General features: G+C 48.8%; 1 protein-coding gene across 4 annotated transcripts in view; it reads right to left on the bottom strand.

Annotated features, from left to right (window-relative positions):
• Positions 1 to 414: 414 nt before the first annotated feature.
• The window catches only part of SAP130 (Sin3A associated protein 130), a 58,538-nt gene continuing 33,785 nt past the window's right edge, over positions 415 to 25,167 (bottom strand). For 2 of the 4 annotated variants that reach the window (XM_029068451.2, XM_029068442.2), the window contains exons 13-21: positions 23,470 to 23,772; positions 21,904 to 22,081; positions 18,243 to 18,347; positions 16,188 to 16,543; positions 14,719 to 14,967; positions 14,374 to 14,499; positions 11,076 to 11,179; positions 2,687 to 2,800; positions 415 to 1,380 (exon numbers count right to left, since the gene is read on the bottom strand). In XM_029068451.2, coding sequence (XP_028924284.1) covers positions 1,222 to 1,380; positions 2,687 to 2,800; positions 11,076 to 11,179; positions 14,374 to 14,499; positions 14,719 to 14,967; positions 16,188 to 16,543; positions 18,243 to 18,347; positions 21,904 to 22,081; positions 23,470 to 23,772 — 1,694 coding nt within the window. In that variant the 3' untranslated portion in view covers positions 415 to 1,221. The remainder of the gene's footprint in view (positions 1,381 to 2,686; positions 2,801 to 11,075; positions 11,180 to 14,373; positions 14,500 to 14,718; positions 14,968 to 16,187; positions 16,544 to 18,242; positions 18,348 to 21,903; positions 22,082 to 23,469; positions 23,773 to 25,167) is intronic. The other 2 variants (XM_029068468.2, XM_029068461.2) reach the window with 2 other exon arrangements.

Raw genomic sequence — 25,167 nt, 5'->3', positions numbered from 1 at the left:
ATAATAGTAATACCATCTCACCTCACTGATTTCCTTCTACAATCTAGCCCGCACACCTCACGCCTCCAACACCAACGCGTACTCACTGGACCTTGAGCTCTTCTATCTCGCCGCTGTCCCCTTTCTTTAGCTGTAGCTTTTCTGCACTTCATTCATTCATTCAATCGTATTGATCGAGCGCTTCCTATGTGCAGAGCACTGTACGAAGCGCTTGTACTTGCCATTCACTCCACCCTCAGATCCACAGCACTTCTGTCCATATCCGAAATTTACTTTAACGTCCGTCGCCCCCTCCGGACTGTAAGCTCCTTGTGGGTGGGGAACACGTCTACCGACTCTGTTATATTATACCTTCCCAAGTGCTTATTACAGTGCTGGGCACCCAATAAGCGCTCAATAAATACCATTGATTGATCGATGTACAAAAACCTCTTTGAGTCCTTTATTAATGTTTGGAGGATGTATGTGGTACATACAGTTAACAGCATCACACCAGCTACAGGAAGTACTGTGTTGCAAGAAAGTACTTCAAAAGAAGGATCCCAGAGCACCGCCGCCGTTGCCTGCCCCGAACCATCACAAAAACCCAACTTTGACACACGCAGAACAGACAAACGATACCACAAAAATCACTTGGAAATGGTTGTTTTAAAAAATGACCAAAGCTAGAGGTTCAAAACCAAGGTAGGTCGGAAATCTGGCAGATCTCCCAGCGCCGGGGCACCGGTTTTACAAGGCTACTTCGGACACTCCGACGGTCCGAAGGGACGACGACTGGCGACGGGCGGGAGGGGAGGGGGGAGGGGGACCGTAAGGGGCTTCGTCTTCAGGGTCGAGACGCTTCCAGTGGTCCAAGCCGCCGCTTTCGGTCCCCGTTCCGCAGGCGGGAATCCACTGGGACGGCCCGTCCTAGAGGGGGTCGGACGGAAGGCCCAGACCCGCCTGCCTCACGTTGGCGTCACCGGTTCCGATGGGTAGGCGCTGACACGACAGGAGGGCTCTAAACAAATACGTGACCGCCAAGCGAGTTGGAAACAGATGAGCCCGAAAGGAAGGTCTTTGTTCAGCGGGCCAGGTCGGTCCCTCGCCTCGTCTGGAACTCTGGAAATCTTCCTGTCCGTGAATGTTCCACTTAAAACGCAACCGGAAAAGTCCCCCCGCCCCCAAACCTAAACACCACCGTTCACAGATTCTGTTTCCACAGTCCAGATGCCTTTGGGCTTAGACTTTTTCCTTTCGCTTTAATTTGGACACTTTCTTGACAGTTCCGTTCTTGTTTAGAAGCTTCAGAACACGTTCTTTGTGATCTAAAACTTTCAGCATGGAGTCTCTGGCTTCGTTGATTTGATCCATCACAAGTTTACATCTCTGCATATTACCCTGAAACCAAAGACACCATCATTATTCAGATGATCCACAGTCTCTTTTAATAATGACGGTATTTGTTAAGCGCTTACTAGGTGCAGAGCACTGTTCTATGCGCTGGAGTCGATACAGCGTCATCAGATCGTCCCACGTGGGGCTCACATTTTTTAATCCCCAATTCTACAGATGAGGTAACTGAGGGATAGAGCCGGAAGTGACTTGCCCAAGGTCACATAGCAGACAAGTGGGGGATCCGGGATTCGAATCCACGACCTCTGACTCCCAAGCCCGGGCTCTTTCCACTGAGCCACGTTGCTTCTCTTTTAAGCCACTGAATTTATCTAGTATCTCTAATCAATAATAATAATAATCATAATAACGACGGTATTTGTTAAGCACTTACTATACTCCAGGCACTGTACTAAGTGCTAGACTGGATACAGGCAAATCGGGTTGGACAGAGGTCCTGTCCCGTCTGGAACTCACAGTCCCAATCCTCATTTTACAGATGAGGTAACTGAGGCACAGAAGCGAAGCGACTTGCCCAAGGTCACACAGCAGACAAGTGGTGGATCCGGGATTAGAACCCATGACCTTATAACTCCCAGGCCCCGGCTCTATCTACTAGGCTATGCTGCTTCTATGACATTAGGACTCTCATTTCTAGAAAAAGGGACTTTCTAGTAATAAAAGAAAAGTAGATAATGGCACAGATAGTTCAGTGGGGGAGATATAATAATCGTGGCATCGGTTAAACGCATACTATGTGCCAAGCACTGTACAAAGCACTGGGGGTGATACAAGATCATAATAATAATAATGATGTCGGTATTTGTTAAGCGCTTACTATGTGCAGAGGACTGTTCTAAGCGCTGGAGGAGATACAGGGTCATCAGGTTGTCCCATGTGAGGCTCACAGTCTTAATCCCCATTTTCCAGATGAGGGAACTGAGGCACAGAGAAGTGAAGCGACTTGCCCACAGTCCCACAGCTGCCAAGTGGCAGAGCCGGGATTCGAACCCATGACCTCCCAAACCCGGGCTCGTTCCACTGAGCCACGCGTCCCACACGGGACTCACAGTCTAAGAGGAGGGAGAAGAGGTTGTGAATCCCCATTGCAGATGAGGGAACCGAGGCACAGAGAAGTGAGGTGTCTTGCCCAAAGTCACACAGCAGGTAAGCGGCGGAAGGGGGATGAGGACCCAGGTCCAGTGGCATCCGGGCCCCTGCTCCTTCCACTGCGTTGCTTCATGAAATAACGACAGCATGGCCCGATATAACTGATGAATAGATTAGGAAGGAATAAGGTCGCCGTTCCTACCTGTATCAGTTCATTTATTCGGTGTAGGTCATCATCTGTTGCTGCCTTTTTCTTAGGGATTATTCCTTCTTGCAAGGTGGTGAGTCTCTCGTACACGTCGTGCTCCAGATTAGTCTGGAAAAACGCAAACGTTCAACAGACAGGGCTTATTCCTCCGGGCATTACACAGTCACTCAATCCATCGAAAGCGTCCGTTCGGCTCTTACTACACGCAGAGGACGGTAATAATAATAATGATGGCATTTGTTGAGCGCTTACTATGTGCAGAGCACTGTTCTGAGGACTGGAGAGGATACAAGGTGATCAGGTTTTCCCACGTAGGGCTCACGGTCTTCATCCCCATTTTTCAGATGAGGTCACCGAGGCCCAGAGAAGTGAAGTGACTTGCCCACAGTCACACAGCCGACAAGAGGCTGATCCGGAATTTGAACCCACGGCCTTGGACTCCCAAGCCCGTGTTCTTTCCACTGAGCCACGCTGCTTCTCTTGCCAGGCTGCGTGGCTCGGAGGGGGGGAGTACAAGAGAGTCGGTAGGCATGATCCTCGCCCTCAGAGAGTTAACAATCCAGCAGGGGAGATGGTCACTACGCTAAATTATAGGCAAAAGGAAGCAACGGAGCACCAAGATATGTACACGAACGCAACGGGGAGATGTGGAGATGAGAGGTTAATCACGGAAGGCCTTCTGGAGGAGAGGGGATTTCGGAAGGGCCTGGAGAATGAAGAGAAGAGTGGTCTGGGGAGGGAGGGGAGAAAGGAGAGGGAGGGTACGGTCCGGAGTTCGACGGTGAGAACGAGGAACAGTGAGTAGACTGAGTCAAGAGGAATTAATGAGGTGTCCATCCCTTTGATTCTATCTACCGTGATTCAGTTGTCTTGTTTTTGTCCGTCGGTCTCGCCCGATTAATAATAATAATAATAATGTTGGTATTTGTTAAGCGCTTACTATGTGCAGAGCACTGTTCTAAGCGCTGGGGTAGACACAGGGGAATCAGGTTGTCCCACGTGGGGCTCACAGTCTTAATCCCCATTTGACAGATGAGGTAACTGAGGCACAGAGAAGTTAATAAGTGATTAGACCGCGAGCCCGTCAATGGGCAGGGATCGTCTCTATCTGTTGCCGAATTGTCCATTCCAAGGGCTTAGTACAGTGCTCTGCACGTAGTAAGGGCTCAATAAATACTACCGAATGAATGAACGAAGCGTGTGAGCTGGGGTGTGCTGACAGAAGAGGAGAAGTATGGAGAGAGAACCCATCGAGTGCATTAAAAGTCAATGGTCAGGAGTTTACTGCTGGTGGAAGAGGAATGGCAACCATCAGGGGATTTTCCGGAGTGTACGCAACACAGTTTTGTAGAAAAATGATCCGGGCAGCGGTGTGAAATACAGACAGGAGATGGGAGAGACTGGAAGTCAGCAAGGAGGCTGATGCAGCAGCGTGGCTCAGCGGAGAGAGCCCGGGCTTGGGTGTCAGAGGTCATGGGTTCGAATCCTGGCTCTGCCACTTGTCAGCTGTGTGACTGTGGGCAAGTCACTTCACTTCTCTGGGCCTCAGTTACCTCATCTGGAAAATGGGCATTAAGAGTGTGAGCCTCACATGGGACAATCTGATGACTCTGTATCTCCTCCAGAGCTGAGAACAGTGCTCTGCACATAGTAAGCACTTAACAAATACCAACATTATTATTAATCTGCCCCAGTAGTCTGTAGTCTGCGGCCGCATGACTTAGTGGCAAGAGCCCGGGCTTGGGAGTCAGAGGTTGTGGGTTCTAATCCCGGCTCCGCAACTTGTCTGCTGTGTGACCTTGGGCAAGTCACTTCACTTCTCCGGGCCTCAGTTCCCTCATCCGTAAAATGGGGATGAAGACTGTGAGGCCCCACGTGAGACAACCTGATCACCTTACATCTAACTCAGTGCTTAGGAGAGTGCTCGGCACATGATAAGCGCTTAACAAAAACCATCATCATTATTATTATCATTAGTCTGGTTGGGATACGGCAAGTGCCTTGGATGGAGAGGAAGGCGCAGATTCTGGGGATGCTGTGGAGGAAGAACCGACAGAATTGGGGGACTCACTGAATCTATACATTATATATTATAAATTATCCATTATATATTAATATTTATATTATCCTGCCTCCCCCGCTAAACTGTAAGCTCACCGTGGGCAGGGAACACGTCCACCAACTCTACAGTACCGTTCTCACCAAGTACGCAGAAAGCGCTCAATAGATACGACCGATGATGATGATAATACGGGGGTTGAAAGTGGGGGTAGTTGAGGATGAGGCATCCATTCATTCAATAGTATCTACTGAGCGCTTACTATGTGCAGAACACTGGACTAAGCGCTTGGAATGTACGACTCGGCAACAGAGAGAGACGATCCCTGCCCAACGACGGGCTCACACTCTAAACGGGGGAAAAAGTTACCAGCTTGAGAGATGGGGAGAAAAGTCAACTGTGATGGGAAAATGGAGGTGGAGGGGTTGATTTGAGATGGAAAATGAGTTCAGTTGGGGATACACTGAGTGGAACCTCCATTGTACAACTGTCTTGGAGGGAGGAAGAGATGCGAGATTACAGGGAAGGAGAGAGGTGGGGGCTATCGAGGTGGATTTGAGAGCCGCCCCTGTAAAGGTGAGAGATGAGGTGGTAGGAATGGAGGAGTCCCCCAAGGAAGTGAGTACAGATGAAGAAATAGAGGGGACCCATAACCGAGCCTTGAGGGACACCTAGGGTTGGGAAGTTGGGGTCAGAGGAAGAGCGGGAGAAAGAGACCTAAGATAGGAGGGGAAACAGAGAAGACTGTCAGGAGAAACAAGGTTAGTTTTCTAGAAGTGGGTGGTCAAAAGCATCAAAGGCAGCTGAGAAGTCACAGAGAATCAGACGAGAATAGAGTCCATCGGATTCGGTGAGGAGCGGTCACTGGTGATTTTGGAGAGCGCAGTGGATGACGCGCTGGAATCCGGGAAACATTTTTTTTAAGGACAGGAAAGACTTCGAGCGTGTCTGAAGATTGAGGGGAAGGTGTCATCAGCGAGTGAGCAGCTAAAACGGCTGCCGGGGAGGGAGGGGGAGAAGAGAAGACACAAGGGTCTTAAGGTGAGACAGAATGGGGAGGAGCAGATGGGGAGCGTAGATTTTGAACTGTAGATGGGAGGTGTCCCCTGGAAAGACAGCCAAGAAGGATGAGAGACTAGATGGTGGGGTAGAGTCCACGGCCCCCTCCGGTTATCGCCCACCTCCCTCCTACCATTCCTCTCAAAACGTCTTGAGCGCCTTTTCTACTCCCACGGCTTCAACTACCACCTCTAGGCGGATGATTCCCAAATCTACATCCCCAGTCCCGAGCTCTCCTGCTTTCTGGACATCTCTCCTTGGACATCCCGCCAACAGCTCAAATTTAACACGGTCAAAACATAACTCATCTTCCCACCCAAACCCTGTCCTCACCGAGACTCTTCCCATCCCTGTAGACGGCACCAACATCCTCTCTGTCTCATGAGCCTGTGAGCTCGGCGTTATCTTTGACTCGTCTCTCACCCGTCAGCTATCACCGAATCCTGTCGGTTCAAGCTTCACAACGTTGCTAAAATCCGCCTTTCCTCTCCATCCAAATTATGACCACATTAATCTAAGCACTTAACCTTTCCCACCTTCATTCCTGCATCAGCTTTCTTGCTGACCTGTTTGCTTCCTGCCTCTTTCCACTCAGTACAATGCCTGGCACATAGTAAGCACTTGACAAGTACTATTAAAAGAAAAAAGTAGTGTTGCTGAGTAGAGGAGAGGGCAGAGGTACAACTGGTGAGGTTTTTTTTTTTTTATTGTATTTGTTAAGCGCTTACAATGTGTCAAGCACTATTCTAAGCACAGGGGTAGGTAGAGGTTAATTAAGTTGGTTGCAATCCCCGCCCTATACGGGGCTCACAGTCTAAGTAGGAGGGAGAAGAGGAGAACCGAGGCACAGAGAAGTGACGTGACTCGCCCAAGATCACACAGCAAGCAACTGGCAGGGCAGGGATTAGAACCCAGATCCTCTAATTTCCGGGCCTGTGCTCTTTCCACCAGGCCACAATGAATCTGAATTGGCAAAGGACAGCTTGGCACCGAGATATCCAGCAACAGCGTTATGCAGTGCGAGTGCGGGAGTGGGGGAAGCACTTTGTGGAGGAGGTCGTTCATTCATTCCTATTTACTGAACGCTTACCTTGTGCAAAGCACTGTACTAGGAGCTTAGGAGAGCATTCATTCATTCAATAGTATTTATTGAGCGCTTACTATGTGCAAAGCACTGTACTAAGCACTTGGAATGAACAAGTCGGCAACAGATAGAGACAGTCCCTGCCATTTGACGGGCTTACGGTCTAACCGGGGGAGACGGACAGACAAGAACAATGGCAATAAATAGTGTCGAGGGGAAGAACATCTCGTAAAAAAAATGGCAACTAAATAGAATCAAGGCGATGTACAATTCATTAACAAAATAAATAGGGTAATGAAAATATATACAGTCGAGCGGACGAGTACAGTGCCGAGGGGATGGGAAGGGAGAGGGGGAGGAGCAGAGGGAGATGGGGGGAAAACAGGGTTAAGCTGCGGAGAGGTGAAGGGGGGGCGGTAGAGGGAGTAGAGGGAGAAGGGGAGCTCAGTCTGGGAAGGCCTCTTGGAGGAGGTAAGTTTTAAGTAGGGTTTTGAAGAGGGGAAGAGAATCAGTTTGGCGGAGGTGAGGAGGGAGGGCGTTCCGGGACCACGGGAGGACGTGGCCCGGGGGTCGACGGCGGGATAGGCGAGACCGGGGGAGGGTGAGGAGGTGGGCGGCGGAGGAGTGAAGCATGCGGGGTGGGCGGTAGAAAGAGAGAAGGGAGGAGAGGTAGGAAGGGGCAAGGTGATGGAGAGCCTCGAAGCCTAGATTGAGGAGTTTTTGTTTGGAGCGGAGGTCGGTAGGCAACCACTGGAGTTGTTTAAGAAGGGGAGTGACATGCCCAGAGCATTTCTGCAGGAAGATGAGCCGGGCAGCGGAGTGAAGAATAGTCTGGAGCGGGGCGAGAGAGGAGGGAGATCAGAGAGAAGGCTGACACAGTAGTCTAGCCGGGATATAACAAGAGTACAATTACAACAATAAACAGACACATTCCCTGTCCACAGTGAACTCACGGTCTAGAGTCGGGGAGACAGAGCTGCATTAATATAAATAAATTACAGATATGTACATAAGTGCTGTGGGGCTGGGAGCAAGTCAGGGTGATGCAGACGGGAGTAGGAGAAGAGGAAAGCCTGCTGATTGTGGGGTGTGGGGGGGGGGACGGACATGAGATTAGAGGGACACGGGAATGACAAAGTTGAATTTGGCAGCTGGAGTGAATTTAATAATACGGTATTTGTTAAGCGCTTACTATGTGCCTGACTGCTTGTTTTGTTTTGTTGTCTATCTCCCCCGTTTAGACTGTGAGCCCGCTGTTGGGCAGGGATTGTCTCTATCTGTTGCCAAATTGTACATTCCAAGTGCTCAGTACAGTGCTCTGCACACAGTAAGCGCTCAATAAATACGACTGAATGAATGAATGCCAGGCACTGTTCTAAGCACTGGGGTGGATACAAGATAATCGGATAATAAGATAATCGAATTTGTACCTTAAAAGGAGGCTGGTTGGACAGGGAGTTCAAATGGGATGTGGTGGCCAACAAACCACCACTCTCCCCAGCTTCAGAGCCCAACTACAATTCTATCTCCTCCACACTAACCTCTCATCGCCACACCCTATTCTCCCTTCCTCCTGGGTCACCAAGTACACTTGATAATAATAATAACGTTGGTATTTGTTAAGCGCTTTACTATGTGCCGAGCACTGTTCTAAGCGCTGGGGCAGACACAGGGTGATCAGGTTATCCCACGTGAGGCTCCGAGTCTTAATCCCTATTTTACAGATGAGGGAACTGAGGCACCGAGAAGTTAAGTGACTTGCCCAAAGTCAGACAGCTGACAGGTGGTGGAGCCGGGAGAACCCATGACCTCTGACTCCTAAGCCTGTGCTCTTTCCACTGAGCCATGCTGATACTCACCCCACCCCCACCCCCCTTACGTATATATTCTTCTTCTGTTGATTCCCTTATTTATTACGTCTGCCTCCTTCACCAGACAGCAAGGTGGACTCTCCTGCGCTTTCCCAAGTGCTTAGTAAAATGTTCTGCCGATAGTCAACGCTCAGTAAACACCACTGGTCCACTGGTGTCCTGGGACAAGTGGAGGGAGAGAGGAAGGGGAAGGGAGGCACGAGGGAGAGAAGGCAGATAAAGAGATTGTGGATTTCTGAGCGGGTGAGGTTCAAGACCGTCCGATGACCAGTGGCGATAAGACAAGAAGTGGGGCAGGCTCCTCCCCGGCTCCCTCCCCAGCAGCAGGCAACGGCTCTCCTCCGCGCTGAGGAGACGCCATCCCGGCCTGCCTTCCGCCAGCCCGGTGGGAACGAGAACGGCACCCACGGCATCGAGCCCACCACGAAACCCGGCGACGGCTGGCGGCCGCGGCATCCGTCGCCGGGGTTGCTGGCGTGCCTTGGACTCTCTGCCTCGAGGAGCCCGAAATGATGCTCCTCTAGCCGCGGCATCCTAAGGATTTTTGCTTCCATTTATTCGTCCTTGTCTGTTGTGTTGCTTTGGTGTTTTCTCCTTAGGTGTCTGCCTTCGCTCCCTGCTCCCTAACTTGTATTCCTACAGAGAAAGCCCTTAGAGAGCCAGGGTCTGGGTCTAATTCCCACCGGCGTATACCTTCCCAGCACTTAGTATGGTGCCCTGCACGTATTAAGGGCTGCAAAATACGATTACTACCACTTCCCCTTTCTCCCTACCTAGCGGGGCAATGGAAGAAAGCGAGGCCACCTCGGGACAGTGCGTCCGGGGAGGCCGAGTCATCTGGAGTGACGGTGAAGAGGACCCGTGAGAGTGGGTCGGGAACAGGTCAAGGATGAAGGAGTTTCCCCAGGACAGAGCCAGGTTTCCAGATACCATTTTGATGGGATTGGAGGTTGGACAGCTAAATGATATTTGGTTTTTCTTTGCCATTTTGTAATAATAATAACAATAATGACGGTACTTTTTATGTGCTTACTATGTGCCAAGCACTGGTATTTGCTACTCTTTGTTGCGATTATTATATACCAGGCACTATCCTAAGCTTTGGAGTGCAGAACTTGGGGGGGGAGGCAATAATATCTAATGCTTTAAATCATTCTAGAAATTCAGCGATTTCCCTCATATAAAATGTGAATTACTGATTACCTGACCATCTCTCATTCAACCATGATTCTAGAGAGTGGCAGGTGACAGGTGAGTTTCCTTGCAACCCCATCTACCATATTTCTGGGCTCCAAGGCTCTTTTATCCTCTGAAACAACCCCTCAATTGCCTGAGCGCTTGCCAAACAGTGGCACGGGGTGCTTATTGAACTCTAGAGAATCTGGAGCTATTTCCCAGGCCTGGAGATCAATGCTATTATATCACTCGACTGTTATTCTGTGAAAAATAAAACAAAGTACCCAAGTGCTTTGCTTTTGTTTATTTTTCCATGGCATTTGTCAAACACTTACTCTTGTGCCAGGCATTGTGCTAAGCGCTGGGGAAGGCTTGGATGGACTTAGCTCCTCAGAGAAATAAATGTGGTTGGTAGGTTGTCTTTTTAAATTATCCACGTTACAAGATTCCTCCATAAGTACTACATAATTGAAATACATAATTTTATACTGTAAGTATAAAAGTGTTGCCTCTCAAAATGACCTTTCTCAACCAGCTCACATTCCCCAGGAGAAACACTCTTAACAAAATAGAGGAAACTGGGCCTCTTGATCGCTTAGCCAGCTACTATCGTTAGGGGAATAAGTAAGTGGACAGGTGGAGATTTGCAAGGCTACCCTTGCGCACAGTAAGTACTCAATAAATACAGTTGATTGCTCAACGATGACCCAGATTCATACTTCCTCTAACAGCAAACGACCAGAAGATCCCCAAAGCTGCTTTAAGAGCTGGGATCATCCTTAAAAACACAACTGGGGGAAGGTAGAACTACTCTGCTCTTTTTTCCCCCTGACTTCCCATCTTCCAATAGTCACGTCTACAGATCTCCGGTTCTATCTTTCTAGATCGCTGTTTCTCTGGAAGACAAAAACCATCTCATAATATTCCAAGTATTTTAGAACTGCACCCAGAGGAGTGAACTTTTCGAATTGGTAAAGATGCACCAGCCCACTGAGTGTCATAGATTTGGAGTGATCTTCACCATCGGTGAACACCCTATGACCCAATGGTGGTCGAGCGGATCAGAAAGGACATTTCGCCTACTTCGACTCTACCTCTGTGCAATCACTTGGCATCTGAGAGCTTTTTACTTACCAACTGCAGTAACTGGGCCGCACAGAGGTGAACTTTCCAGCCTTGAGCCCGGCAGGATACTCCTTTCTGATTGGCAATCTCCTGCAACATGGCCTTCTTCTCCTCTGGAATCGCAGATGGAGACAAGGGGACATTATACATTTCTTTTTCACAGGTCTGTTGAAAGCTTTCGATAGCCTCAGCGGCAAGAGTTCAAATGCGTATCACTTGGCTCTTGAAATAATCTAGGATGCAGTTCCACGGTGCCAAAGTTACACCCTTGTAAAAGCCCTCTTTAATGAAAACTGGGGCTTCGGTACTTAATGGTTTTGGCGCTGTGGACGAATAATTTCTTCTGAAAACTCAGCACGTCGTAAACAAAGAGGCTTGCATCGTTGGCTAACGTTCCCCAGCTCCTTAACAGAGGTCTAACCAAAACGCGTAGTGAAACCACAAGTTAGAGAAGAACTGAGTATATTATAACTTAACAGCTGGAGAAACTTAGAGCGAGAGTCCAAACAGAGCAGCTTGACTTGGCCAATCTCCAGGGTTCGATGTTTCCTGCTTTATCCTTATTATTAACAATAACAGAATCGCTAAATATTATTAAGCACTGAACTAAGCCTTGGGGTAAAAACAAGACATTTAGATACATTCCTTAACCCACATGGGGCTGACAGTCTAAGATATAAGCTTATTTTGCCCAAACTACTGTAGACCCCGATAATGAGGACAAAGACTATGTTTAAGACCCTAGTAGAGGGTCTCGGAGAACTTTGAGAATGCTCAAATGAAAATGATGCATTCATGCTCTTCCCCCTTCCCCTCCCCACAGCACTTGTGCATATTTGTATATATTATTTCTCTATTTATTTTGTTAATGATGTGTTATACATCTATGATTCTATTTCTCTTGATGATATTGATGCCAGACTACTGGTTTGGTTTTGTTGTCTGTCTCCCCCTTCTAGACTGTGAGCCCGTTGTTGGGCAGGGACTGCCTCTATCTGTGGCCTTACTGTACGTTCCAAGCGCTGAGGACAGTGGTCTGCACATAGTAAGCGCTCAATAAATACAACTGCAAATGAATGAATCTATGTAAGCGAAATATCATGGAGGTATTTTAATCCCACCCTGACCCCCCACCACATGGGGTAGGTCAGTCTTAACCTCCCCCTCTCCCAGTTCAGAGGTTAAGGAACGCCCGTCTCATTCTCCCTCTAGACTGTACGCTCATGGAGGGCAAGGCACGTGTCTACTGACATTTTTGTATTGCAATAATAATCATGGTATATGATAAGTGCTTACTATGTGCCACACACTGTACTAAGAGCTGGGCTGGATAAGAGCAAATCGGGTTGGGCACGGTCCCTGTCCCACATGGTTGGGGGTGGGGGGCACAGTCTCAATCCCCATTTTCTAGATGAGATAACTGAGGCCCAGAGAAGTGAAGTGACTTGCCTAAGGTCACACAGCAGACGAGTGGCGCAGCCGGGATTAGAATCCATGACCATCTGACCCTCAGGCCTGTGCTCTATCCACTCCCTCCCCCTTCACTTCCCCTCAGCTAAGCTCCCTTTCCCCCTCTTTCCCTCTGCTCCTCCGCCTCTCCCTTCCTCTCAGCACAGTGCTCATTTGTATATATTTTTATTACCCTATTTATTTTGTTAATGAGGTGTCCGTCCCCTTGATTCTATTTATTGTGATGATGTTGTCTTGTTTTTGTCTGGCTGTCTCCCCCGATTAGACTGTGAGCCCGTCGAGGGGCAGGGGTTGTCTCTATCTGTTGCCGAATTGTATATTCCAAGCGCTTAGTACAGTGCTCTGCACATAGTGAGCGCTCAATAAATACTATTGAATGAATACCGTGCTGCTTCTCTACTTTCCAAGTGCCTTAGTAAAGTGCCTTGTGCAGAGCAAGTGCTCAAAAAACACACTTGATGCTAACGGTCCAAAGTCACTACTTCTCCAGAGATAAACCAAAATTAGCCAGCAGAGAGCCCAACTTTCAAGTGCCTGGCAAACTAAGCCATGCCACTTCGACTCCTGATATAACGGTCTCCCCCGCTAGTCTGTGAGCAGTGATGTATCTGCCTGTTGTTGTATTGTACTCTCCCAAGTGTTTAGTACAGTGCTCTGCACATGGTAAGCGCTCAATACGATTGAAGGAAAGGAGAATTTTTTTCAAAGCCAGGACTGCTGCAGGTTTGGTCCTGACATTGGATATTTTGTGTAATTTGTGGTAATACCTATGCTCTGGGCTTCTATTGTTTGTAGGTAAATATCGAAGGAGGAAAATGAAGAACACTCTGCTCTTGAGCAATCAACTGTATTTATTGAGTGCTTACTGTGTGCAGAGCACTGGGGAGAGGACAACACAATAGAGTTGGCAGACAAATCCCAGCCTGTCTACACAAAGGAGAGTCTGATAAAATTTGAGAAGCAGCACGGTCTAGAGGAAAGACCGTGAGCCTGGGACTCAGAGGTCCTGCCTGTTGTGTGACCTTGGGCAAGTCACTTAACTTCTCTATGCCTCAGTTTCCTCACCCACAAAATGGAGATCAAATCTGTCAGAGTCTGAGCCTTGTGTGGGACAGACTGTCTCATTTGACTGTAATCATAATAATAATTATGGTACTTGTTAAGCGCTTACTATGGGCCAGGCACTGTACTAAGCACTGGCGTGAATACGAACAAATCGGGTTGGACGCAGTCCCTGTCCCATGTGGGGCTCGCAGTCTCGCTCCCCATTTTACAGATGAGGTGACTGGGGGACAGAGAAATTAAGTGAGTTGCCCAAGGTCCCCCAGCAGGCAAGTGGCGGAGCTGGGATTAGAATCCAGGCACTTAAATAGTTGAATAAATAATTGAATATACACATAAATATCTCAATAATGAGGGATCATTTTCTTGGAACACCACTCAGCACACAGCTCTGCATTCTCTGCAGCAGATAAGTGGCAGAGCTGCGGTTAGAACCCGTGACCTACTGTCTCCCGGGTCCACGCTCTATCCACTATGCCATGAGGTAGGTACTGTATCTACCTCAATGCTTAGTTCATAGTAAGTGCTTAAAAAATACCACAGGTATTATCATTTTGAACTGAACCGACAAGTTCACATTACTTCCCGATTTGAGATGTCCCCTTGTGATTCAGAAGCGGAAACGCATTACGTTAGAAACGGAAGGTCCTGAGCGACTTCGCTGTCATCACGCGGGAATTCCCATCACGTGAGATATACCTTCTACCGGCATTTGACTAGGGAATAAATTCTAGCCCCGGGGACGGTGAAGGACGACTTTCACGGGCAGTCTCACCTTTGACTCTGACATCACTGTATCTCTGAAAGTGGTGATAAGCAGCTTTCCAGGGATTCCGGTAATGGCGGAGCAGAGTAATGGGGGGTCTCGGACGTACAGGGACGTACCTCACACCTTCCTCATCTATTAAAAAGAGGGGCAAAGCAAAATGGTCACGCATTCATCTTTCGAGGATTTCTTTACTTGGATTTTCTATTTCCACTGCTTATGAGCTGCAGTTTCACCATTTAAGGCCTGAGCGGAGAACGCTAGTTTGAAGACAGAAAAAGCGGAGAGGGAGAGGAAAAAAAGAAAAAAGGCAGAGGTTTCTCAGACAATAACGTCGTAGAAAGTCACCCTTACCGATATACTCCTTGGGAGGAGACTTTCGCTTCTCAGCCTTCACCAGCAGACTCTTGGTAGTGGATTTCTCATCATCGGTGCTATTTGTTTCCATCATGTCGCCCTCCTCGGTTGAAATCACGTGTTGTTGCTTCCGGGGTTTTTTCCTCGGGGAGGCACCGGGTGGCAAGTCACTCGGAGGCAGAGACAGGTTGTTGGCCAGCAGCGCGAGAGACGGAGACACAGCGTTCGGAGTCAACGGGGGAACTGCTGACATGGGAGAAGGAAAACACGTACGTCTATTAAACCCCGACCGATAGTCACGATGAAAGGCGGTCAGCTGACCTCGAGCTGTCAGGCTAAAGGTCTTCATTCAAGATGGCCATAAAAAACAAGTTGCAACGGCTATACGGTGTTCGATCCTTGAGGCGCAGCAGATTTTAAAAAAAAATCTAATTAATCTTCAAAACATATCTGTTCTCTTTTTTCTTACGTGAATTCCCACTATTTAAAGACGAGAAAATTTTGACACAGAGCGATTGAAGCCCTGGTCCAGAACGGTGTAGCGGATAGAGGATGGGACTGGGAGTCAGGAATTCCGGCTTCGCCACTTGGCTGCTGGGTGACCTTGGGCGAGACATTGAACTTCTCTGGGCCTCGGTCACCTCACCTCTAAAATGGGGATCAATAACGTGAATCCCTTGTGGGGGACGCGGAACTGCGTCCGACTTGATTAGCTTGTATCTACCCCAGCGGAAGAGTGCCTGGCGCACAGTAAGGCCGTAAGCTCTTTGTGGGCAGGTAATGGGTCTGTTTCGTGTTATACTGTACGCTCCCAAGTGCTTAGGATGGTGCTCTGCATGCAGTGAGTGCCCAATAAATAGGACTGAATGAATGAATGAAGCACTTAACAAATACCATTAAAAAAACCAAAAACTAACGGTAAAGAAAAGAGCAAACGAAATTTCCTGACTTTGAGTTCAACAGTCTCAGGAACACTACCTCCTCACCACTCAAACTGCGTGAGAGACGACAGGGAAATACACACGCTTTCCGCTTTGTCTGGGAAGAAAACGGAAAATGGAAAGGGAGAGAAGAGAAACAAGAAGGAAGGGACATGACAACTGAAAAGAGACTGATTGGGAAGTTGGGGTCATTTCTAAAAACGAGGGATTTTATTTTACCGTTCAAACCACCTTTGCATTTTTCAATGGTCTCTTTATGCAAATTAAATTAGTACCATATTGTCTCGGTAGTAATCTCAGCTCTATCAGTCAGTCATATTTACCGAGCGTTTGCCAGGCACAGAGCGCTGTCCTAAGCACTTGGGAGAGGATGACTTTCCAAGCGCTTAGGACGGTGCTCTGCACACAGTAAGCGCTCAATAAATACGCCTGAATGAATGAATACAACAGAATCAACGGCCACGTTCCCCCCCCCGCAACGAGTTTACTACATGGCAGAAGACGATCTTTTCCGTAGCTACCTACCGGAGACGGGCCGCATTATGTCCATCGGCTCCATTTCTTCTTTAATCTTGATCTCAGGTACCGCGGGCCCCAAAACAGCGGAGAGGGCGCTTCCGACCACTGACGGCGGCGGAGCGGCTGCGAGGGTGGGGACGGGCGAAGTGACGGGCACCGCGCCTGGAATGCCGGACAGGGCAGCGGCCGGCTGCGATGGCGGGCTGGCTGCCGCCATGATGGTAGGAATGGCAGACGGGGGCGGCTGAGAAGTGGGCGGGACGGCGATGGTGGGCTGTTCCCCACTCTGATTGGACACGGCCTCCACAGATACCGTCACTGGAGCGCCCATAGAAACGTGGATTTCCGATTTAGGCTTGGAGCTGAAATACGAAAGTCAAGAGACGGTAAATCACAGTAATTATAGCGACGATGGTATATATTAAGCGTTTACGACGTGCCGGGAACTGTACCAGGCGCTGGGTTAGACACGATCAGTCCCTGTCGCACCCCATTTTACAGGCAGGGGAACTGAGGCCCAGAGAGGTGAGGTAATCCCAGCAGCAGACAAGTGGCGGAGCTGGGATTAGAACCCATGACCTACTGACTCCCAGGCCCGTGCTCTACCCACTAGGCCTTGCTGCTTGGGTTATGCAATGCCAAATTCCTAACTGCAAGGGATTCCCAAGTTAAATGTCAAGATACAACCCACTAACTAGGCCCAGGGAATGTTTTGTTGGAAGACTAAATCAATTTATTTCAAACCCTAATGGATTTGATAGCAATAATGATAATAATAATAATAATGATGCATTTTTAAGTGTTTATTATGTACCAAGCATTGGGGTGGATAAAGTATATACATATTAGACTCAGTTCCAAAGAATAACGATAACTGTGGCATTTGTTAAACGCTTACTCTGTGCCACGCAACGTCCTAAGTGCTGAGGTAGATAGATAGAAGATGATCAGATTGACACAGTTCCTGCCGCGCACAGGGCTCACAGTCTAAGTAGGTGGCAGAAGGGGTACTGACTCCCCATTTTACTCTGTGCTGAAACTGAAAGGCAATCTTGTAATAAAACGACAAGCGTGAAAATCTTAATCAACAGCATTTTCTGACCGGCTAATGTATAACAACCTTGAAATTGAAACTGGGGGTAGCACGGAAGAATCTGCATTCTTTCTAAAGCATGAAATTCATCTCTCTGACCAAATGAGGGGTCCAGTTCCAATCCTCATGTGGCTATAGCTCTCTTCTCGCTCAGATTTCTCAACAAATCTTTCTGAGCTTCAACTAAACTCACACTAAGGTCAGTCTGATACACAGAGGTGGAAATCCAGCGATGAAAATAAATGGTTAGAGAAGACGGCGTGGCCTAATCGCAAAGGGCACGTGTCTGGGACTCAGAGGATCTGGATTCTAATCCCGGCTCTGATATTTGCCTGTTGTGTGACCTTGGGCAAGTCACTTCACTTCCCTGTGTCTCGGTTACTGCATCTGTAAAATGGGGATTCAATACCTGTTCTCCGTCCTACTTAGGGTGAGAGCACCCCAAGGGTCAGGGATGGTGTCCGTAGCTGATCGACTTGCATCCACCCCAGAGCTTAGAATGTTGCTTGAGACATAGTAAACACTTAACGAGTACAATTATTAAAATTTATTCTCCAGGACAATGAACTAACAAGTCCGGTCCGAATGAAACTTTTGGCCTTTTGCGATGTGAATCTTACTTGGCTTGGAAAGACAAATAACGCTTTCACATAGATTGCATTTCTCCTGTCTCCAGTCCTCTTCTGATTACGAAATAATGGTAATTGTGGTTTTTGTTAAGTGCTTACTATGTGCCAGGCACTGTACTAAGTGCTGCGGTGAATATAAGCAAATTGGTGGGGGGGAACACAGTCCCTGTCCCACATTGGGCTTACAGCTTTAATCCCCATTTTACAGATGAGGTATCTGAGGAACGAAGAAGTGAAGTGACTTGCCCAAGGTCACACAGCAGGCAGGTGGCAGAGCCAGGATTAGAACCCATGATCTTCTGGAGCTAAACAGTGCCCAACCAGTGCTCTAACACTTACCCTGCAGGCCTGGGGGATCCAGACGTGGTCCGCAGAGAACTCTCCACTCGAGGGTTGGCAACCTCAGGAGGTTGAGGTGGAATGAGGTTTTTCCGAACTGCCGTTCTGAAACACACACGGAGACGATCACGTGTACAGGGGCAGCCTGGACGAACGCTTCTACTTACATAGAACACTCTCGAAACCATTAAGTGTGAAAATTACATGATGCATTCCTGGAACTAATTCTAATGGCTAAAGGGACCGTCTGTCCCTTTTATTGGACTTGTGCTGGTTCATCATCAGAGATTTTAGGCTTGGAATTTACAATATGAAATCTTAATGGGAGAAAGCACTGAAGAGCAAATATGAGCAATTCATGTGTGACGGTAAAAATGAAGTAACTAATGTGAGAGCGCTTTGGGAACAGAAGTGCTAAACAAAATCGAGGCCTTATTAGAGCTCTGCACAAGTGGGCCAGAGTGGCCAGCACAGTGACTGTACCTCCATTAGGCAACCGCCTCCTCCACTCCACGGAAATTGCCCTCTTTTAGGTCATCGATGACCTCCTAACTGCCAAAAAGCCTTCCTTAACTTAGGCTCCATTTCTCCTATTCCCTTTGATCTAACCCCTTAAGCCCGGGTATTCACCCCACAGCACTTCTGTCTATATGCATTTTCCTATTTTGGAACTGATTTGAATGTCCGTTTCCCCGTCTAGACTGTGAATTCCTTGGGGGCAGAGATCATGTTTACCAACTCTACTGTCTTGTACTCTCCGAACACCCGGTATAGTGCTCAGGCACACGGTAAGCACTCAAAAAATACCACTGATTGATTGACATATACCTGTGAAGAAGCCACGGTACGTCTCTCAGCTGCCTTCTGGGAACGTGTGGCCCTATCCATCTGAAGTTTAAGACAGGTTTGGCCAAAATCAACCAATGCCATTTTAAAAAAAAATTATATTTCTTAAGCGCTTACTACACGCCAGGCACTGTACTCAGCACTGGGGTAGATAGAAGTCAATCAGATTGGACACTGTCCCTGTTCCTCATGGGGCTCAGTCTTAATCCCCATCACACGAGGTAACTGAGGTAGAGAAGTTAAGCCCAAGGTCACACAGCAGGCAAGTGGCAGAGCCAGGATTAGAACCCAGGTCTCGTGGCTCCCAGCCCCGTGCTCTTTCCCCTAGGCCACGCTGCTTCTCTTTATTGAGAGCTGTGTGTGGGTCATTATATTTAGTGCTTGGGACTGAAAAAGCAGTGCGGCCTCGTGGATAGAGCACGGGCCTGGGAGTCAGAAGGCCCCGGGATCTAACCCCAGCTCCGCCACTTGGCTGCCGGGTGACCTCGGGTGAGTCACTTCACTTCTCTGGGCCTCAGTTACCTCATCTGGAAAATGGGGATTAAGGCTGTGAGGCCCACATGGGACGGGGACTGTGTCCAACCTGACTGGCTTGTCTACCCCAGCGCTTAGAAGCGCAGAACAATGCTCGACACATAGTAAGCGCTAACAAATAACCTAATTGTTATTATTATTATTAGAATATAATAAAGCTGGTAGGCATGATCCCTGTCCTCAGAGAGCCTACAATCTAGTCAGGGAGATGGACATTACAATCAATTACAGATGGGGAGGCAGCAGACGATAGAGATATGTAGGTAAGTGCTGCGGAGTTGGGGATGGAATGAACATCAGAGGGCATAGTACACTGATTTAAAGGCACAGATGATACAGAAAGGCATCCTTGACTCGTCTCTCTCGTTCACCCCACACAGCCTATCCGTTACCGAGACCTGCCGGTTTCACCTTTACAATATCGCCAAGATCCGCCCTTTCCTCTCAACCCAAACGGCTACCTTACCGCTATGGGCTCTCGTTATATCCCGGCTAGATTACTGTGTCAGCCTTCTCTCTGATCTCCCTTCCTCCTCTCTCGCCCCGCTCCAGTTTATGCTTCACTCCGCCGCCCGACTCATCTTCCTGCAGAAACAATCTGGGCACGTCACTCCCCTTCTTAAACAACTCCAGTGGTTGCCTATCAGCCTCCGCTCCAAACAAAAACTCCTCACTCTAGGCTTCGAGGCTCTCCATCACCTTGCCCCTTCCTACCTCTCCTCCCTTCTCTCTTTCTACCGCCCACCCCGCACGCTCCGCTCCTCCGCCGCCCACCTCCTCGCCGTCCCTCGGTCTCGCCTATCCCGCCGTCGACCCCCGGGCCACATCCTCCCGCGGTCCCGGAACGCCCTCCCTCCTCACCTCCGCCAAACTGATTCATTTCCCCTCTTCAAAACCCTACTTAAAACTCACCTCCTCCAAGAGACCTTCCCAGACTGAGCTCCTCTTCTCCCTCTACTCCCTCTACCGCCCCCCCCCTTCACCTCTCTGCAGCTTAACCCTCTTTTCCCCCCCATTTCCCTCTGCTCCTCCCCCTCTCCCTTCCCAGCCCCTCGGCACTGTACTCGTCTGCTCGACTGTATAAATTTTCATTACCCTATTTATTTTGTTAATGAAATGTACATCACCTCGATTCTATTTAGTTGCCATTTTTTTTTATGAGATGTTCTTCCCCTCGACTCTATTTATTGCCATTGTTCTCGTCTGTCCGTCTCCCCCGAATAGACTGTAAGCCCATCAAACGGCAGGGACTGTCTCTATCTGTTGCCTACTTGTTCATTCCAAGCGCTTAGTACAGTGCTCTGCACATAGTAAGCGCTCAATAAATACTATTGAATGAATGAAAGGCAGGGAGAATAGGGTGGAGAGATGAGAGATTCATCGGGCAAGGTCTCGATTTTAGCAAGGTTTTGAGGATGAAATGAGTCGAGGGCTGTCAGATATGGGGAGGGAGGGAATTCCAGGGAGGAGGGAGGGTGTCAGTCAGGGGTGGAGTGTCAGTGAGAGAGATGGAGACACGGCGTTCAGGTTAATGTTAAAGAAGAGAAGGGTGTGGGCTGGGCTGTAGTGGAGAAGGGTGAGGTTAGCAAGGATGGGGAGAGTTGACCGAGTGTCCTAAAGTCAACAGTGGGGAGTTTCCATTGGACGGGCAACCACTGAAGGTTTCCAAAGCATGGGGATGCGTGCCTCTTACTCCAGAGATTCGGTTAAGCCACCAGATTCTCATCCCAGGCTGACCCCTATCATTTCCCAGGAAGACCCTCCGTGCCCTAAAGAGTTCTTAATCTTCCTCCATTTTAACCCTCTCACGTCATTTACCCCCTCCTAAGGACGACAAATGAGAATCAGGTATCCCGGCAATCCCGCTTCCTAAAGACAGACGCTAGTCCTGGGCAATCCCAAAATCGCGAGTGCCATTTCAAAATTCTGTGAGCCAAAATACGGATTTTTTTTTTTTTTTAAAAGAGGTTAATAAAGGCTCCTAGAATAACAGAACATGGGGGCCCAGAAATACAAGGGTAACTATACTGAGCACCCACTGACTGCTAACACCGCACCGTGTTTGGGAGAGTCCATCGCTAAAGGGAATCAACAACTTCTATATCCCTCAGGACGACTGCCGCCAGGTCAAATTCTGAGACCGGAATGAGAGACGTGGGGTAAACACGCTCCAAGAGAACCAGGGCTTCAAATCTCGCCGTGCGGAACAGGTGGGAGTCTGCCTCCCCGGCTCCTCAGAGCAACTCAGTCGAACCCCTGAGCCACGGCAGATCTTACTCACCCGTCTGTGGCTGGTTTCTTCCGGAGGATGCTCGGACGAGGGGACGAGCCCTGGGCGGGAACGCTGGTGCTGGCAGTCTGGCTGTGGGTCTGCACCACCGTAGTAGCTGCTGGAGCTGCATTGAATGCGTTACTGATAGGGTTGGCTACGATCGTTGTCCCTTCGGCTAACACTACTGCTGGAAGGTCAGAAGAGAAGAGTAAGGAGTGAGGGGAAAAGGAAGAGGGCATTTACTCAACTCCCTTGAACGGAGACCGGAGCACGCTTCCCCTCCAGGGACGTAGGGCCCGAAACAACTCCACTATCGACCTGTGGTAGCTGTTGGGTCCGGCTAGCTTTCCGGGAGACGGAGTTGGTCCACACGACGGCCAGGATCCACGGCAACGGGTTCTTATCAAGTGGGATTGATCCGTTGATCGTATTTGCCCAAATCCTTGTTTCGTTTTGCTGTCTGCCTCCCCCTTTTGAACCGTGAGCACGTAGTTGGGCAGGGATCGTCTCTCTCCGTTGCCGGATTGTACATTTGAAGCGCTTAATACAGCGCTCTGCACACAGTAAGCACTCAATAGATACGACTGAATGAATGAGTGCTTACTGGGTGCAGAGCACTCTGCCAGGCACTTAGGAGAGTACAGAGTCTCTCCTGTCCCTGCCCGCAAGGAGCTCACACACCAGAGGGAACGATGGGTGACTGATGCATAATCGACAGCTCCCAACTGTCTTCAGTGAAATGGCTCACGGGGCTCTTGGCTCACAACTCACTTGAAAGGCAATAAAATAACTGGCTGTCCTAATAACCAGCTCCAAAGCCACGTGGCCTGTTTCTTCACAGACTGTCCTGCAGTTAAGGTGCTTTCATGGGCTTGGGAGGGCCCCAGGATCCTACACCAGCAGACCTCTCGACTGTCCATCAGTCGGAAGCGGCCTTCTTCTAAATGGTATTTTTTTCACGCATTACCAAAGTGATCTGAGAAATCTCATCACTCCGGTGCAGAAATGGACTCAGGTAGATAGAATTCGAGGTGGGTTTACGCAGCACCCGCTCTAAAGTGGTGCCGACCCGTGCAGTGTTTAACTGTCGTACTCCCATCTTCCCTAAACCGTGGGGAAAATGAACGGGAAACGCACACCCATTCTTCCAGCTTTGAATCTGAGGGGTTATCTGTGGCTGATATCAGTGTGGGCTTGCTTTACGTAAAACCAGGTTTAGGAACAATGCCTGTGCAGGATTACCAGAGAAGCTGACAGATGGCAGTCTGTGAGGACCGTCAGTTCTCACGCTCTGACAAATACAGAACAGTACAACCTTCTTTAAAGTCCGCTTTCTGCCCAAGAAATCACAGTTTTCTTAACGAGAACTATCACCCGTGAGACTCTTTCAGTACTTCAAAGACAGAGGTGATTTACGGAGCTTTAGGAAAAGCTCGTCCCAGTTAGCATCTCTACCTAGACTAGGGAGTCGCTTCCCGGAGAGTTCAAGAGAGCCGGCGATCGATAAACTGGAATAACGCACGGCTGGTTTGCCGCCTGAAATGGCGCTCCCGCCGGGGAGAAGCCTAGAGTTACCTGAAGTTTTCGCTTCCGTCTGGGGCTGCTGAGCACCCAGTGGTGCCGGCTGAAGTCCCTGTGCGTTAATTGGCGTGGCTGAGTGAAGTCCCTGTGTTCCAATCGGTGCCGGTTGGATCCCTTGTGCTCCAATAGGTGCCGGCTGGATCCCCTGCGTGCTGATCGGTGCCGGCTGGATCCCTTGGATGTGTCGGGCATGAGACGCATCCACTGTCATCAACTGCATGGGGTTGAGGTGCACCGTGGAGGCCACTCCGACACCAGTCTGAGCTGTGATTGCAGAGTTCGGGGCCTGAGCTGAAACTGAAAGCAAAGGTTCACACAACTCTCAGTAGAAGAACGGAAAACGGATCGCAGAGATGGGCTAGACATGCACAGGACGACAGAAAAATAATCCCAGAATCGAGAGAGGTTATTAGTTATGGTATTTGCTGAATGCTCACTATGTGTCGCACGCTTTTCTAAGCGCTACGAGTTAATCAGGTCTGTCTCCCCGTCTAGACTGTAAGCTTGCTGAGGGCAGGACATGTTTGCCAGCTCTGTTGTATCATACGCTCCCAAGCATTCATTCAGTCATATTTATTGAGCGCTTAATGTACAAAGTGCTTGGAAAGTACAATTTGGCAACAGATAGAGATGATCCCTACCCAAAAACTGGCTCACAGTTTAGAAGGGGGGAGACTGACAACAAAACAAAACAAATAAACAGGCATCTAGAGCATCGATATAAATAAATAGAATTATACATTCAAGTATTTATTGAGCGCTTACTATGTGCAGAGCACTGTACTAAGCGCTTGGAATGGACAATTCAGCAACAGTTATGCACATCACTAATACAATAAATAGAATAATAAATACATACATACATACCCAAGTGCTGTGGGGAGGGGAGAGGAATAGAACAGAGAGATGGAGTCGGGGTGATGGGGAGGGGAGGAGGAGCAGAGGAATTGGGGGTGGGGGGGGCGATAATAATTATGATATTTGTTAAGCGCTTACTACGTGCCAAGCACTGTTCTAAGCGCTGGGGTAAATACAAGGTAATCAGATTGTCCCACGAGGGGCCCACAGTCTCAACCCCCATTTTACAGATGAGGTAACTGCGACACAGAGAAGTTTAAGTGACTTGCCCAAGGTCACACAGTTAGTACAGTGCTCTGCACATAGCATGCTCTCAATAAATACCACTGATTGAGGTTGGACACAGGTCCTGTCCCAAATGGGGCTCACAGTCTAAGAAGGAGGGAGACACTGAATCCCATTTTACAGACGAGGAGACCAAGGCAAGAGTCACGTTAAGTGACTCGCCCAAGGTCACCCAGCAGGCAACTGTCAGCCAGGATGAGAACCCACATCTTCTGACTCCCTGCCCCGTGAGCTTTCCAACAGGTTATACTCCTCGTCTTGGAAATGTTCCCTTCACAGTCCCAATCTTAAATCTGTTAAAAACCTCTAGTCTTTGAGCTCCTGGAAAGTAGGGATCATGTCTTCCTACTCTACTGCTCTGTAATCTCCCAAGTGCTTAGTAGTGTTCCACACATAATAGGCACTTAGTAAATACCATTAACTGCTTGCGGCAGCACTTCAAATCGTTTCAGTCCATTTTTTCCCACGGTTATGCCTGGAAGGTCATATCTCACTACAGAATCTTTGTGTGACATGATATTTACCCTTGACTGTTTTATGACTTCTGAA

This window comes from Ornithorhynchus anatinus, chromosome 1 (assembly GCF_004115215.2).
Source record: "Ornithorhynchus anatinus isolate Pmale09 chromosome 1, mOrnAna1.pri.v4, whole genome shotgun sequence".
Lineage (NCBI taxonomy): Eukaryota > Metazoa > Chordata > Mammalia > Monotremata > Ornithorhynchidae > Ornithorhynchus > Ornithorhynchus anatinus.
Note: the sequence above shows the minus strand (reverse complement) of the source record. Positions and strands in the feature narration are given on the sequence as shown.